Source organism: Fukomys damarensis, unplaced genomic scaffold (genome assembly GCF_012274545.1).
Source record: "Fukomys damarensis isolate Sample0158 unplaced genomic scaffold, DMR_v1.0_HiC HiC_scaffold_1, whole genome shotgun sequence".
NCBI classification, from domain to species: domain Eukaryota; kingdom Metazoa; phylum Chordata; class Mammalia; order Rodentia; family Bathyergidae; genus Fukomys; species Fukomys damarensis.
Genome location: NW_022900913.1, coordinates 38,576,823 through 38,589,461, shown reverse-complemented (window position 1 = coordinate 38,589,461; position 12,639 = coordinate 38,576,823). Strand labels below are relative to the sequence as shown.

At 36.2% G+C, this 12,639-nt stretch overlaps 1 protein-coding gene across 1 annotated transcript in view; it reads right to left on the bottom strand.

The window, feature by feature from the left end:
- Itga1 (integrin subunit alpha 1) overlaps positions 1-10,141 on the bottom strand; it is a 131,086-nt gene extending 120,945 nt beyond the window's left edge. The window contains exon 1 of the mRNA XM_010644015.3: positions 9,270-10,141. Within this exon, the coding sequence (XP_010642317.1) occupies positions 9,270-9,330 (61 nt within the window). The 5' untranslated portion in view covers positions 9,331-10,141. The remainder of the gene's footprint in view (positions 1-9,269) is intronic.
- Positions 10,142-12,639: the final 2,498 nt, after the last annotated feature.

Below are 12,639 nucleotides of genomic sequence, written 5' to 3'. Positions count from 1 at the left end.
TACATTTGAAACCTGTATAAAAGCCTACATTAATTTCTAATTTTGTTTTTATAGTTGCTGTAGGGCAAACCTTTTGGGGATGTCTCTAAATACCAGTATGCTTCAGTGAGTGAACATACAGTATTTTTCACAGAATTACTGTTTAATCCAAAACATCTGTAACAGTTTAGAGCTTTTTTCTCTTCTTTTGTAATTTGAGCTTATTGTTCAATGATCAGATATTTTCTTCCAGATTTTGTGTTATGGCTTAGTACTTCTTGACCAAGCATTACACTTTTATTTTGAGTTACTCTGGGTTCCAATTCTTTAAATTCAGGTTCCAAATCCCTAACACTGGAACATCAATGCTATGATCTTAAAAATTTAATTTCCCACTCAATTTGACCTCAAGGCACTCTACATTATACTACAAGAGTAATCTTTGTTCCCTGTGCATCCTAGTAAATTTCTCCTTTGCTACACCAGCTCATAATATTCTATTTAAATTCCCACTTCTGGGCTGGGGATTTAGCTCAGTGTTTCTGCTACCTGCCTTGCAAGTGCAAGGTCCTGAGTTCAATCCCAGTACCCTCCCCATCCCACTTTTCTTCCCTGATTCCTTATATTCTGTCTATCTGTAAGGGCAGCTTAAATATTATCTGGAATTGAAACTATGCATCATATTAATTTGAGTAAACTATATCTCCTGCATATGGTAGGTATTCATACATTAATGGTAAACTAGAGGGAGTGAGATGTAAAATGTGATAGCTACATTAACATTACAGACACTTCTTGAGGCAGTAATACTGTTATCAACTATAATTTCATTTAATTTAAAAAGTATGGTTATAAATTCAATTATTTTCATTCTTTTCCAAAATATGCAAAATTACAAGAAAAAGACATGGTTTGGTTTTGTTGTTTTCAATTATAATTTTATACTTACTGGCTCTTTGAAAACAGAAACATTTATATCGGGTAATTATGTCTGTTTTCCTGTAAGGCCTTATCTTTTTTTTTAACGTCTCCAGAACAACAACAAAAAAGTCAGTCTTGTTACCTTCAAATGTTTTTAATTTCTTGTTTTTGAGACATTTCCAGTCTCAAAAAAACTGGGCTAGAAGTCAAAAGAATTACAGTTCTTACCCTTCAGTTGCTTTTTCTGTAAATTTTGCCAGTACTGAGTCTCTTTTTGAAATTCCGTTTCTTTTACATGAGAGTTGAGGAAATTGAATTCAATAATTAAAATCAGTATAATTGTAAAAATTGTGCTGCGACATTAAGAAACATTTGAACATCTTAATCTGTTTTCAGTGTTACATGGTATCTTTTGACTTTGATTCTGGCATTCATTTTAGCCATGCAAGCTGATTCCAGGTTTGGTGCTTACACACCTGAGTTAATCTTTTCTGAGCCTATATTCTATAAACTTTAGATACGTTCTTTACCACTGTGAGCCTAAACTATCTTCACTCTATACTGTAAATAGATTATGTATTTGTCCCTATTCTCTCATTTGATGATCCTTATGAGGTTCGAATGAGATTATGATACTCTGTGAAGTGAAAAAGCTGTATAAACTTGCAAATCTATAAGAATCCCTGGCTTGAAGGTAGAAATCTGGATAGACCAAGGTGAGGAGTGAGGTCTCACTTTAACGTGAGCACAATTATTTGGAAAGACAACTGTTTTGGTAGAGTTGACTGATGGGCAGTTTGTTAGGTGAATTTATTTATCTTCACACCTCTTTCCCAAACCTTAGGTCACCCCTACTATGTGAAATGATTCATGCATCTCATGGGTGAATTGCGTTACAAGCCTTCCTCTAAAACAATATGCCAGAAATGGTTTGTATGACAGTAGCAAGTATTATGGGCCCCTGAAGAATGGATTTCTTGTTCGCACACCTTATGCTTAGTAGTGTCCTTTAAATAGTAGGGGATGTATAATATGTGAATATATATATATATATTTTCAAAGTTTATTTTCCTGAAATGTTTCTTTTTGCTTCTCTTTTTAAACCACTTGGGAGCCCCTTCCAGTATTGTTTCTTTGAATGTTTGTTGCTTCTTCCAAACCATGAGCCTCTAAAGGCAGAGACCACCTTTTATATCTCTTTGTGGAAAGAGAACCTAAGTGGAACCCTGGAACCTAAGTGGTACATAATCATATGGTTATATGAAAGAATGAGTGGTTATTAGTTTTCTTTTAATTTAGAAATTTTAACTTATAATTAACATACTAAATTTAGGAAATCATACTGCTTTTATAATGTTACTAAATATTTAAAGGAAGATTACTCTTAGATAAATTTCTAAAACCTATTTCAATTTTTTAGCTGTCCATACTTGGATGAGAAAATGATGTCTTTAAAAGCATTTCACTAAGGAAAATGTCTACATATTTTAGAATAATTTATAATGGCAATTATTTTTGCTATACATGATTTGGAAAGTGATCTTTACAGAATATATAAGGAGCCAGAGCTCAGATGATGAATGTTCAATGATAAATGGGATAATTTCTTTACAGAAAATATGCAATCTAAGGTTTTGCAAAGACTCCCATGTGACCTCTACAAGCAAAGCTCAATGGATGATTGGGAAGATTATTCAGCAAATACAGGCAAAACGGTAAAGAGTAAAAGGGAAAGCTTTTTGGTTTTTAAGCAACTTTTTGTACTCACTGTCTTAAATTTCCTGTGGCTAAAAGCACTTGCTTGCAATTGTGACAAAACAATAAAAAAGCTTCTACTAAATAAGCAAAATCTTATTAACAAAACAAAACTGTGTGTTATGTTTCTGTTCATTGTCTCCCTATACAATATAGGAACATTTTGCAAAAATATTAAAATTTATAATATCTTTTTTTTTTTTTTTGGTACTGGGAATCAAACTCAGGTCTTTGTGCTTACAAGGCAGGTGGCAGAACCACTGAGCTAAATCCCCAGCCCTATAATATCAATTTTTAAAGGGCTGGTAAATACCCATGTACTCACACTTCAATATTTGGCACATTAAAAGTCAAGTTAATAAAGTATTTTTGAAAGTGTAGTTACTTTGTAGCACGACTATATGATTTAAAATAAAATGTAAACTTATCTTTGAAGTTCTAATATGATTTAAATGCTGCATTCAAGAATATACATTTACTTCCATAGTTATGTATTTTATACAAAAAACACGTCTTCACTCTTGTTGATATTTGAATTACAGTGATTTTGCTATTCATCCAGATTTCTCACTTGTCTTATTTATAGAGATCCACTGTTTAGATAAAACAGTTTTATATGGTTTGGACATTAAGTGAATTCCTCATACCAACCAGTGTGTACATTTCAGTTTCCCTTTGAAACTTGGCTGACTTTTAAATTTTCCTTTTAAGTCATAGAAATGATTAGATTAAAATTAGACTCTTTCATATATACACAGTTCTTTTTCTCACAACTATGACAGAGTTTGCCAAAGCTATAGTCATAAATCCTGTACAATTGGAAAGTTCTTTGATTAACTTACTGTCATCTTTTTCTTAAGGCTTCCTTCTAAATGTAGCTATTTAGAGGAAGCTCTACTTTGGGGAAATGGTGAAGTTGCTGGTGCCAAAGGAACAACTATTCCCTTAATCAGATACAAACTTGGCTCTTGAAGAGGTATTATATGTGTGCATCTTTTAGACCTTAAAGTGTAGTTTTTAAATGTACAAAGAAATGTGATAGTGAATTGTCATGTAAATATACTTTGTATATTATTATGATTTTTAGATGTGTGTTTTCCCACTTTGCAACACCCTTGAAACTAGGATACAGCTAACAGTTATATATTGGGTTGACAGTATGTTTTTAATGAGGCATTTTTCAATTGATGGTAGCTTCTATTCAACTAGCAAAAAATATGGGTAGATATTTGTAAGGATATAATTTAAAGGGACAATTTGATCACAAATATTTTATAAATCTGTCTATAGTCTATGATTCATTCAATAAAAAGTGCCTATAACAATATTTCTAGGTGCTAAATATAGTAAGACTGTTTTTACAGAGTATACAGCAAGCTGGGAAAAAGACAATTACATATTTAACTATATATGTGGTATATTATAGAGAAAGCTGCTAGGGGCACACGTCTCTGGGAAAGGGTGTCCATAATCTATCCAGGGAGTCTTCAGAATAAAATTTTGGGGGGATTTCAGGATCAATAGTAGTGGGGCTGTTTACGTAAAGGCCCAGAGAGCACTTCAGAGGACTTGACATAATAGAGGAGCTGAAATAAGTTTAAAAGATTCTTAGGAAAGGAACATATTTAGCTCATTTGCATCTTTTGATTGTTCACTGTACTTGCTTTGAAAATGAATACAATTCTCCAGTCACAGACTGCCCTGAATAGGGAATTTATTCTGACTTTAGCAGTGTGGAAATAATTCAAATATCTTTCCTCTCAGTTTCTTCTTAACATAGATTCAATCACACTATTTTTTGTCTTACACAACAGAAATGCAGTGAGATAAAGACTAGTAACTGATCCCTAATTTTCTGAATATACATATTTAAAACATCACTTCTTTATTCTATTCAAATGTTTCTAAGGAGGTGCATGAAAATTCAGAAGTTCTAGATCTCAGTGGGAAGGATTTGGGGTTGGAGGTAGGGGAACAAAGGTAGAGATGTATGCACCTAAGGAGATGAGATCAATAATGTTGAACAGTGGCCCAGGAGCTCATGATCAAATTAGGTAGGTTAGCATCCTGTAAAACAATTTAGCATGTAGACTTCACTGTTACTCTTGTTGCCTTTTTACTAAAGAGAAAGCAAACAAAAAAAATCCCATAAATTGTCATTACCTTTACAGACACCAAAATGGCTAAGACAATGTTCACCACCTTCAGTAAACCTAATACTCTGGCAGCTCTTTACTTGGGTAAGTGACTTTCTCCCCATATCCAGCCATCTCCTTATGTTGTATTTTGAATAGGAAATCTTGCCGGTAAAAAAACATCACAGAAGACCCTTGATTCTAGGCCAACCAAAGTATTTCTAGAAAGGAATAATTCTGGACGTATGTGATACAGTCAGAAAATATGGTGAATGTCAAATTTTAAAATGATTTACTAGAGTTAAAAAAATGCCATTAATTCCCCTCAAAATATTTCCCCTTGCTTCAGACACACTTATTCCATCATTCTTGCCACTTTCTGAAGCAGTTCTGGAAGTTCTTTTGCATTAATGTCCTCAGCTGCCTAGATTTCAATCTATTCAAAGCATTTACCTTGCATTGTTGTTTTGACTTCAGGGAAGAACTACAGGTCACATGGTGCCAGTCCCATTGAATAAGTAGAAGAGAACGCATCAGAGTATTTTTACCAGCCTGCCTTGCCACTGGATGGCATTCACTAGCAGTATTCACTATTTTTTTTATCATATCTCATAAAGATACTCACAAAAGACTTTAAGAAGTGCTTCAGAAAGTAGCAAGAAGAATCAAATAAATGTGTTTGAATCCAGGAGAAATATTATGAGGTAGGTTAATAGCAATGTATCTTTTATAAAAATAATTTTTTAAAAAATTTAAACATTCATGGCATGCAGTATTTTGATCACACCTCATATCTTTCTAATAAATAGAAATTATTGTTATTTGAGTTATACTTAAGGTAGGGTGGGTCATCATCTAATTTGACCACATACTAAAAGAGAACTAACACTTGCATCGTTAGATCTTTATCAAAGTCTCAGACAATTATATTTGGATTTCACATTTAAAGTGGTAAGCAACAAGGCGACAACCTCATATATAGGCATATTTCAGAGTATGAAATTTGAAGTCAAAGATAGGAATTGAGTATTTGTTATTTTCTACTAGTGTGACTTTGGACAAATGAAATTAATTTGTTAGTGCTTTGATTTCTTTATCTGTACAATACAGATCATAGTTTCAAATTTTAATTTTTTTAGATTCAAATGAAATAAAACGTATAGTTCTTGGCACTGGGCCTTCAATATATTTAAGCATTAATCTGTGCTAGTTATTTTCTGTTATTGTCTCTCTTGACCTGTGTCCTCTGGAAGGTTGAATCCTACCATTTGGATATGGCCATTGGCAGGGCTGGATCAGATGTTAAAAGGTCGGGGTAAGATGGTTATTTATTTCCCATATTCTTTGCTGGCACCATTCCTTCAATTTTGGCACTAACTCCCTGTAGCCACTGCTGTGGTTCCACAGCCCACCTCCCACCTCTAGGGCAGACCTAAGAACGATCGTGGTTTTTCTTCCCACTGCCGTTTCAGGTACTTCCTCCCCATGTTGCTTGTTCTAAATGCTTTTTCATCATTTTTTGGTTTCCTTAAGGCCTTTCTAAACTTTTTCTTTATGAAACTTTTTTCAGTTAAGTCCTCTATAGGAGCCACTAGTTTATGCTGGGACTTTGGCATGCATAAAATATCAATAAGAACTTTATTTGGACATAGTAGAGAATGTCTTCTTTGACAAATTATTTAAGAAGTAGAAGAAGCTAATACAAGACCTACATAATCCAATGGTAAACTTATTGGCCTGGTAATGGTTTGTTATTTTGATGTAAACCCAGCTTTGAAGGCTGGTGAGAGTTTGTTTAGATGGCAGGGGGTAGTAGAAAGGAAGGGTGGAGTTCTTTTCTAGATGCATAATGAGCAGGAGGATTAAGAGAAAAGTAAGGAAGAGTAATTGAATATAGTGGAGACTTTATGTTACAGGATATGGCAGGCAGAATAATATTGGTCTCTCAAAGATGTCCTATCCTAACCCCTGAAACATGTAAATATGTTACTTAGATGTAAAATGGGGCTTTCCAGATGTAATTAAATATTTTGAGACAGGAAAGACTATTTTGTTGGAATAACCCTAATATAAACAAAGGAATCCTCATGAAGGCAGTAGTATCAAAGTCACAGGGAGAGATATCTTACTGGCTTTAAAAACAGAGAAAGGCAAGTCAAGGAGAGTGCAGGTGGCCTCTCAGTGCTGGAAAAAGCAAGGAAACTGAGCCTCCAGAAGAAATGCCAGGCAGCATCTTGATTTTAGCGTAGAAAGACATGACTTAGAGAACTATAGTACAGTAAATTTATGCTGTTTTTAGCTGGTAAACTGGTATGGCAGTTTGTTACAATGGCAATAGGAAACTGATTACAGGGGTACTAGGAAAGGGGCTGGATTAGCATGATCTGTTGAAAACTTTAGGGTTTATATGACAGGCACAAAAGACTACTAAAGATTGTTGACTAAAATCTTACATATAATGAGAAAGACTCTTTAGGATGGTAGATTAGAGATTAGGTTCAGGCAGTTTACCTTTAAAAAGATAAATTCTACAGTAGTGGGCGTGGGTGAGTATATTGATGAGATCCCAGATTAGGTGTGGATTCCATGAAATGGCAAGTTTCCAAACATAAGGAAGAACTGATAAGAAGGAACTGATAGAATGTGCCGATTGAAAGGGAAACCAACAAAGAAAAGGAAGAAATCAAATTTCAGTTCCTTAATGTTGTATTGTGAAGTGGGAATAAATTATAGCATGTATGAGCAACCTGTTGCTTCTAAGTCAGTAACATATTTTCAATTCTAAACTTCAATATTATTCCCTTAAGCACAAAAAGAATCAAGTATCATAATTTTAAACTATCTTGCATTATTTTCCTATAAGTCCCTTCCCAGGGTCAGCAATGTATACTATACCAACAAATATGAAAATTATAAATTGTTAATCTTCCCTTTCCTTCTTAAAGTTTCATTTTTTTAAATCTGTTTTAGAGGACACGGAAAACTAATTAGGTAATTTCTGCACTAGTGATTACTTTTTTGGTAATATGGAAAAGGTACAATTTGAACTGTTATGGAATTATTTAGACTTTTCTTAATAACAAGAAGAAAATACAGCCGGGTGTGGTGGTGCACACCTGTAATCCCAGCACTTGGGAGGCTGAGGCAGGAAGATCTCTTTGAGTTTGAGACCAACCTGGGCTACACAGTGAGTTCCAGGGTGGTCTCAACTACATAGTTGTCTCAAAAAACCAAAAAAGAAAAAAAAAAGAAAAGAAAAAGAAGAAAACACAGACTATCTCCAAAAATTTGGGCTAGGGATGAATCATAGGTTGAGCATGTGTAAAGGGTAATGACAGTAGCTGGTAAATTAAACCACTCGCTGGCTGTAATGCTGTTCAGAAGTTACCACTGTTTGGATTATTGGACATTTCCGGAGAAGTGAAAAATGTTTGGATGAAAAGCCAGTAGCTCATTATGCACTCTCTTAACACCACCTATGAAAAAAAAATAGCTCTGCATATTCATAATCCCTTTCTAAGCGATCTTCATAAAAGGTAACGATGGTTGATCACCTAAAGTCGCATTAAACTAGATGGGTTCCTCTTATTTTTAATGGTAAACACTAACAAATATTAATAAGCATACCAACAGTAAAAAAAGAAAAAAAAAATCAAACAACTGAGAGTCAGTGATATGCTAAAGGAAACCATGATGTCATTAACCAGGTCATTTTCTTTCACTTAAGGTTTTCACCCCTACCCTTCCAGTCTACTGTCTGTCATCATTTCAACTTTCCCTCTTAAGCCAGTAACTTGTATAAAGATCTGAAAGAGTTAATCATTTGGACAATCTCGAATAAGGCAATCCTCTAAATTGGATATATTTTTACATTTCTTCTTTGTTTTTAAAATCCCACCTTCAAAGTATACACTTTAAGTGAAACAATACTATTATTTTGCATCTTAATAGTCTGCGCTGTTCAATATTTCTCCGTTTCAAAATGTTTCTCTACTCGGTTGCTAACACAGAATCACTGTTTCAGGACAGGAGAGAATTTTACACTGCATTCTGAATCTATTCGGCTAAATTTAGCAGAGTATCTTAAACACTAGCCCACAAGAAAACGACAGAATGTCCATTCACGAACACCCCGAGAGTCGGAACTTTGACTATAAATCAGTCACCGTCTAGTTATTCCAGAAAAAAGAGGTGGAAAAACCATTTCAGCCAATGGACATGGTAAGCACAACTTTAATTTGCGAATCTAACTCTACTAGGTAAAAGTTTTCAGCACTGCCTCACTCCCGCTGCCGGGCTGGAGAGGCTGACGCGACACCAAAAACTAATCGCTATCAGAGCCCAAAGGCTGAAGCGCGCTTTGTGCGCTGACCTGGCCAGGCCACCTGGCCGCCCCGGAGAGGACGGGCTCTCCCTCCTGCTGTCCCGGCCACAGCTCGGCGCATTTTTTTATGCTGACAGCAAGGCGGAGTCGCTTACCGGTGAGAAGCCACAAGCAGGCGACAGCGACCTCTGGGCCGGCAGAGCTCCGGGGGGCCATGGCTGGAGCCGCAGCAGCTGCGCCCCGGGAAAGTGCTTGTCCGGAGGGCAGGACGGGGAGTGACGCCACGAGCTCTGGGCCACTTCACGGTCTGCGCGGGTCTCCGTCCTCCGCGCCTGCGGGTCACACAGCCCAGGAGCGGCAGAGAAGTGATTTCCTGTCTTTTGGTCAAACTCCTTTAAGTTGGCTGCACGCTTTTCACCTCCTAAACGGATTGCCACATCGTCCGCTCCTTCGTGCTTTCAGTCGAAAATCTCACTGGCAAGGCTCCCGGGCTCTGTCCGAGACATGGACAAATAAAGCCAGCATCGCGGGTCCCTTTTTAGGCTAAAGTCCACCGGCCGGCAAGGCAGACCTTAAAGGGACATCTGCCTTTTCATTGAGAGGGTGATCTCCCTCTCCTTGCCAAAACCCATAAGGTAGTAGAGAGACCGGCAAAGGCTGGTCTTTGGCTAGGATTTTGCCCGCCCAGTGGCTCCGCCCTCACACCCCTGGCTTCTCCGGAGTCTGGACAGGAAGGGCACTGTAAAAGTGCCTGGGCCCTTGATCCCTTCAAGGACTGCTGCTTCTGGAGGTCCGATTGCTTACAAGAGCCAAACTGTCTGTGAAACTGAGCAGATCTGATATCCCGGTTTCCTGGGCTGGAAACTCTTGGACTTCCCCTTGAAGTCTTCTGGCCCTAAGGGAGGCGTCCCCGCCACGCCCCACCGAGGGCTCTGATTTTGCTTATGGAGGGGTTGCTTCGTTTCTGACTGGTTAAAGGGTGGCTGTAGATAAGTTGTGTTTGTTTGTTTGTTTGTTTGGTACAGAGGATGAACTGGGACCTTCCGCTTGCGAGGCAGGCGGCGGAACCACTGAACTGACTCCCCGGGGTTTTTTTTTTTTTTTTTTTTAAAGGGGAGGAAACTATGGTAAAGAGAGAAAGAAGAAATACGACCGGAAGAAAAGAAGGGAGGGACGTGCAAGAGGGAATGTGGGGGGGGAGGCTTCTTAGAATGTGTGTGTTCTATTTTAACCTGAGTTAGGATGTCTGTGCACCGGAAACCAAATCTAATAAGTCACGTAGGGCACTGAAAATCTGCATTAAATAGTATTCATGTTGTTTCTCCCAAAGACTGGCACTGGTGATGTGCTTGAGTTTGTGTCCATCCCTTGCTGGTGTTAAACAAACCTAGACTCAAGAGCCACATTTACACGATAGATTCAACAAATACTATTTTCAAAGCAGCTGAGTCTCAGCGGTCTCGAGAATTTCAAAGAGAAAGGAACAGATGACTGGGTTTTAGGTTCAGAAGTGTTTGAAGGAATCAGTTCAACATCCAGCACGCCTAGAAAAGGTAGGACAAGAGTGCTCCCAAAAGAGGGCTACCTTGGTTCCACCGCCTACCTCCCAAGGGCAAGGTCCCCAGTTGGATTCCAGGAACAGGAAAAAAAAAAAAGGCTACTTGCATAGAACACAATACAGGACGTGTTACACCGAACTCAAGGGACAAGAGGGAGGGAAGAGGCCCACAGGCATGATTGTATATATTGCTAACTAAAGGCATGTGGCAACTAAAATTTGGAGAAGACAAATGTTAAAGAGGTTAAGGAAAGTGAAAAGTAATGTGGGAGAGAGGAGAGGTTGTAGACTTAATCAAATGTCAGTGCCATGACCCATTAGCCAAGGAATTCCTTTTCTAGTTAATGAATTTGAGGTAATTTATTTATGCATTTGGAGTGATTTATTACTAAGTAAATACACTAAAATCCTGTTTCACCCTGTTTTTAGGTTTCATAATGTCATAGTTTTAGTTTCAACATTATATAATTAAATTCTAGAAAAATATTATTCTTGGGTGATAGTCCAATCCCATTAGATATTGCTGGGGCTCCTTTGCTTCCATTCAACGTTTTTATATCTTTCCAAAGAATGATTTCCTGAGTACATCTCATCTCTCTGTGTTTGGTCTCAGTTATATCATCTGTCTATGAGTATAATAAATTGGGCCTTGCAAAATATTAATTATTGCATAATAAGCATATTGATTAATACTTAAACATTTAAAAATCATAATAATTTGCTTAAAAAGTTCTCAAAGTTGCTTAGTGTTCAAAAAAGAATAATGTATGTTTACATTATGTGTATATTTATGTATATATATATATGCAAACATGCATTTTCTATGTGTGCAAACATATATATACATATATATATATATATATGTTCATACATATGCATTTATATCATTCCAGTAAATTGTAATGTATTTCATTGGGAAAAATAAAAAGGAAAGTATAAAACATCTTATTGAAATAATGTAAGGTGAAAATACACTTATGTGATCAAAGCTACAATTAGGAAAGCCTTTTCCTCTCATTTCTAGGGCCAACATGTAATTTTAATTGTTAAGCATCTGTCTTTACTCTAGGACTTAAAAAATTTAATGGTCATGACTGCTAATGTCATTGATATTATTAAGATTAATTTTCATATGTGTAAAGAATCTTATTGCAATAGTTATTGATATTTATTGTGTCAAATCAATGCAAATGTAGAGAATGAAAAATGGCTATTGTTGGAAATTAAATTTAGAATAACTGCTCACAATAAACTTAAATTTAAGTCAATGTCATGCAAGACATTTTCTTTCTGTATTCTGACAGACAGGAAGACATGTCATTAAATCATTAAATAAGATTGGGCTGGGATTTAGCTCAGTGGTTCAGTGGCCTACCTTGGACCCAAGTTCAGTCCCCGGTACCAAAAACAAAAACAAAAACAAAACAACAACATCAAAATATCATTAAATAAGCTGAAATTTAAAGATAAACATTTGTTCAGCATTACAAGCCAATAATTACACGAGGATAATTTATACAATATCCTTTTGTACTTTAAGTGAGACCTGATCTGATCATGTCTCAGGGTTTGGAACCATGAGTGAAAAATTAAAAATCCAAGAATTTGAATACTGATCTGATTAAGAATTTGGACATAAGAGCATATGAAATAAGGCAAGAGTATTTGGGATTATTGGAAAATAATCTTACAAAGAAAAACATACACTTTACAGCAAAGTATTCTTCTTGGATTTAATCTAACATTCTGAGGAAAACTACTGCAGTAAATAGTATTCTGGAGTTACAGTGTGTGGGTTAAAACTCTATAATCATAATTGAATAACTGTGATGTGGAAAAAGTTATCTAATATCTCTGAGTCTTGATTTTTTGAATCAAATGAAGACAAAAATAGTGCTGTTCTCTGAAATTATTGTTTAAAAGCAGCAAAGTACATGCATTTGGCACAATAACTGAGTTGAAATAAG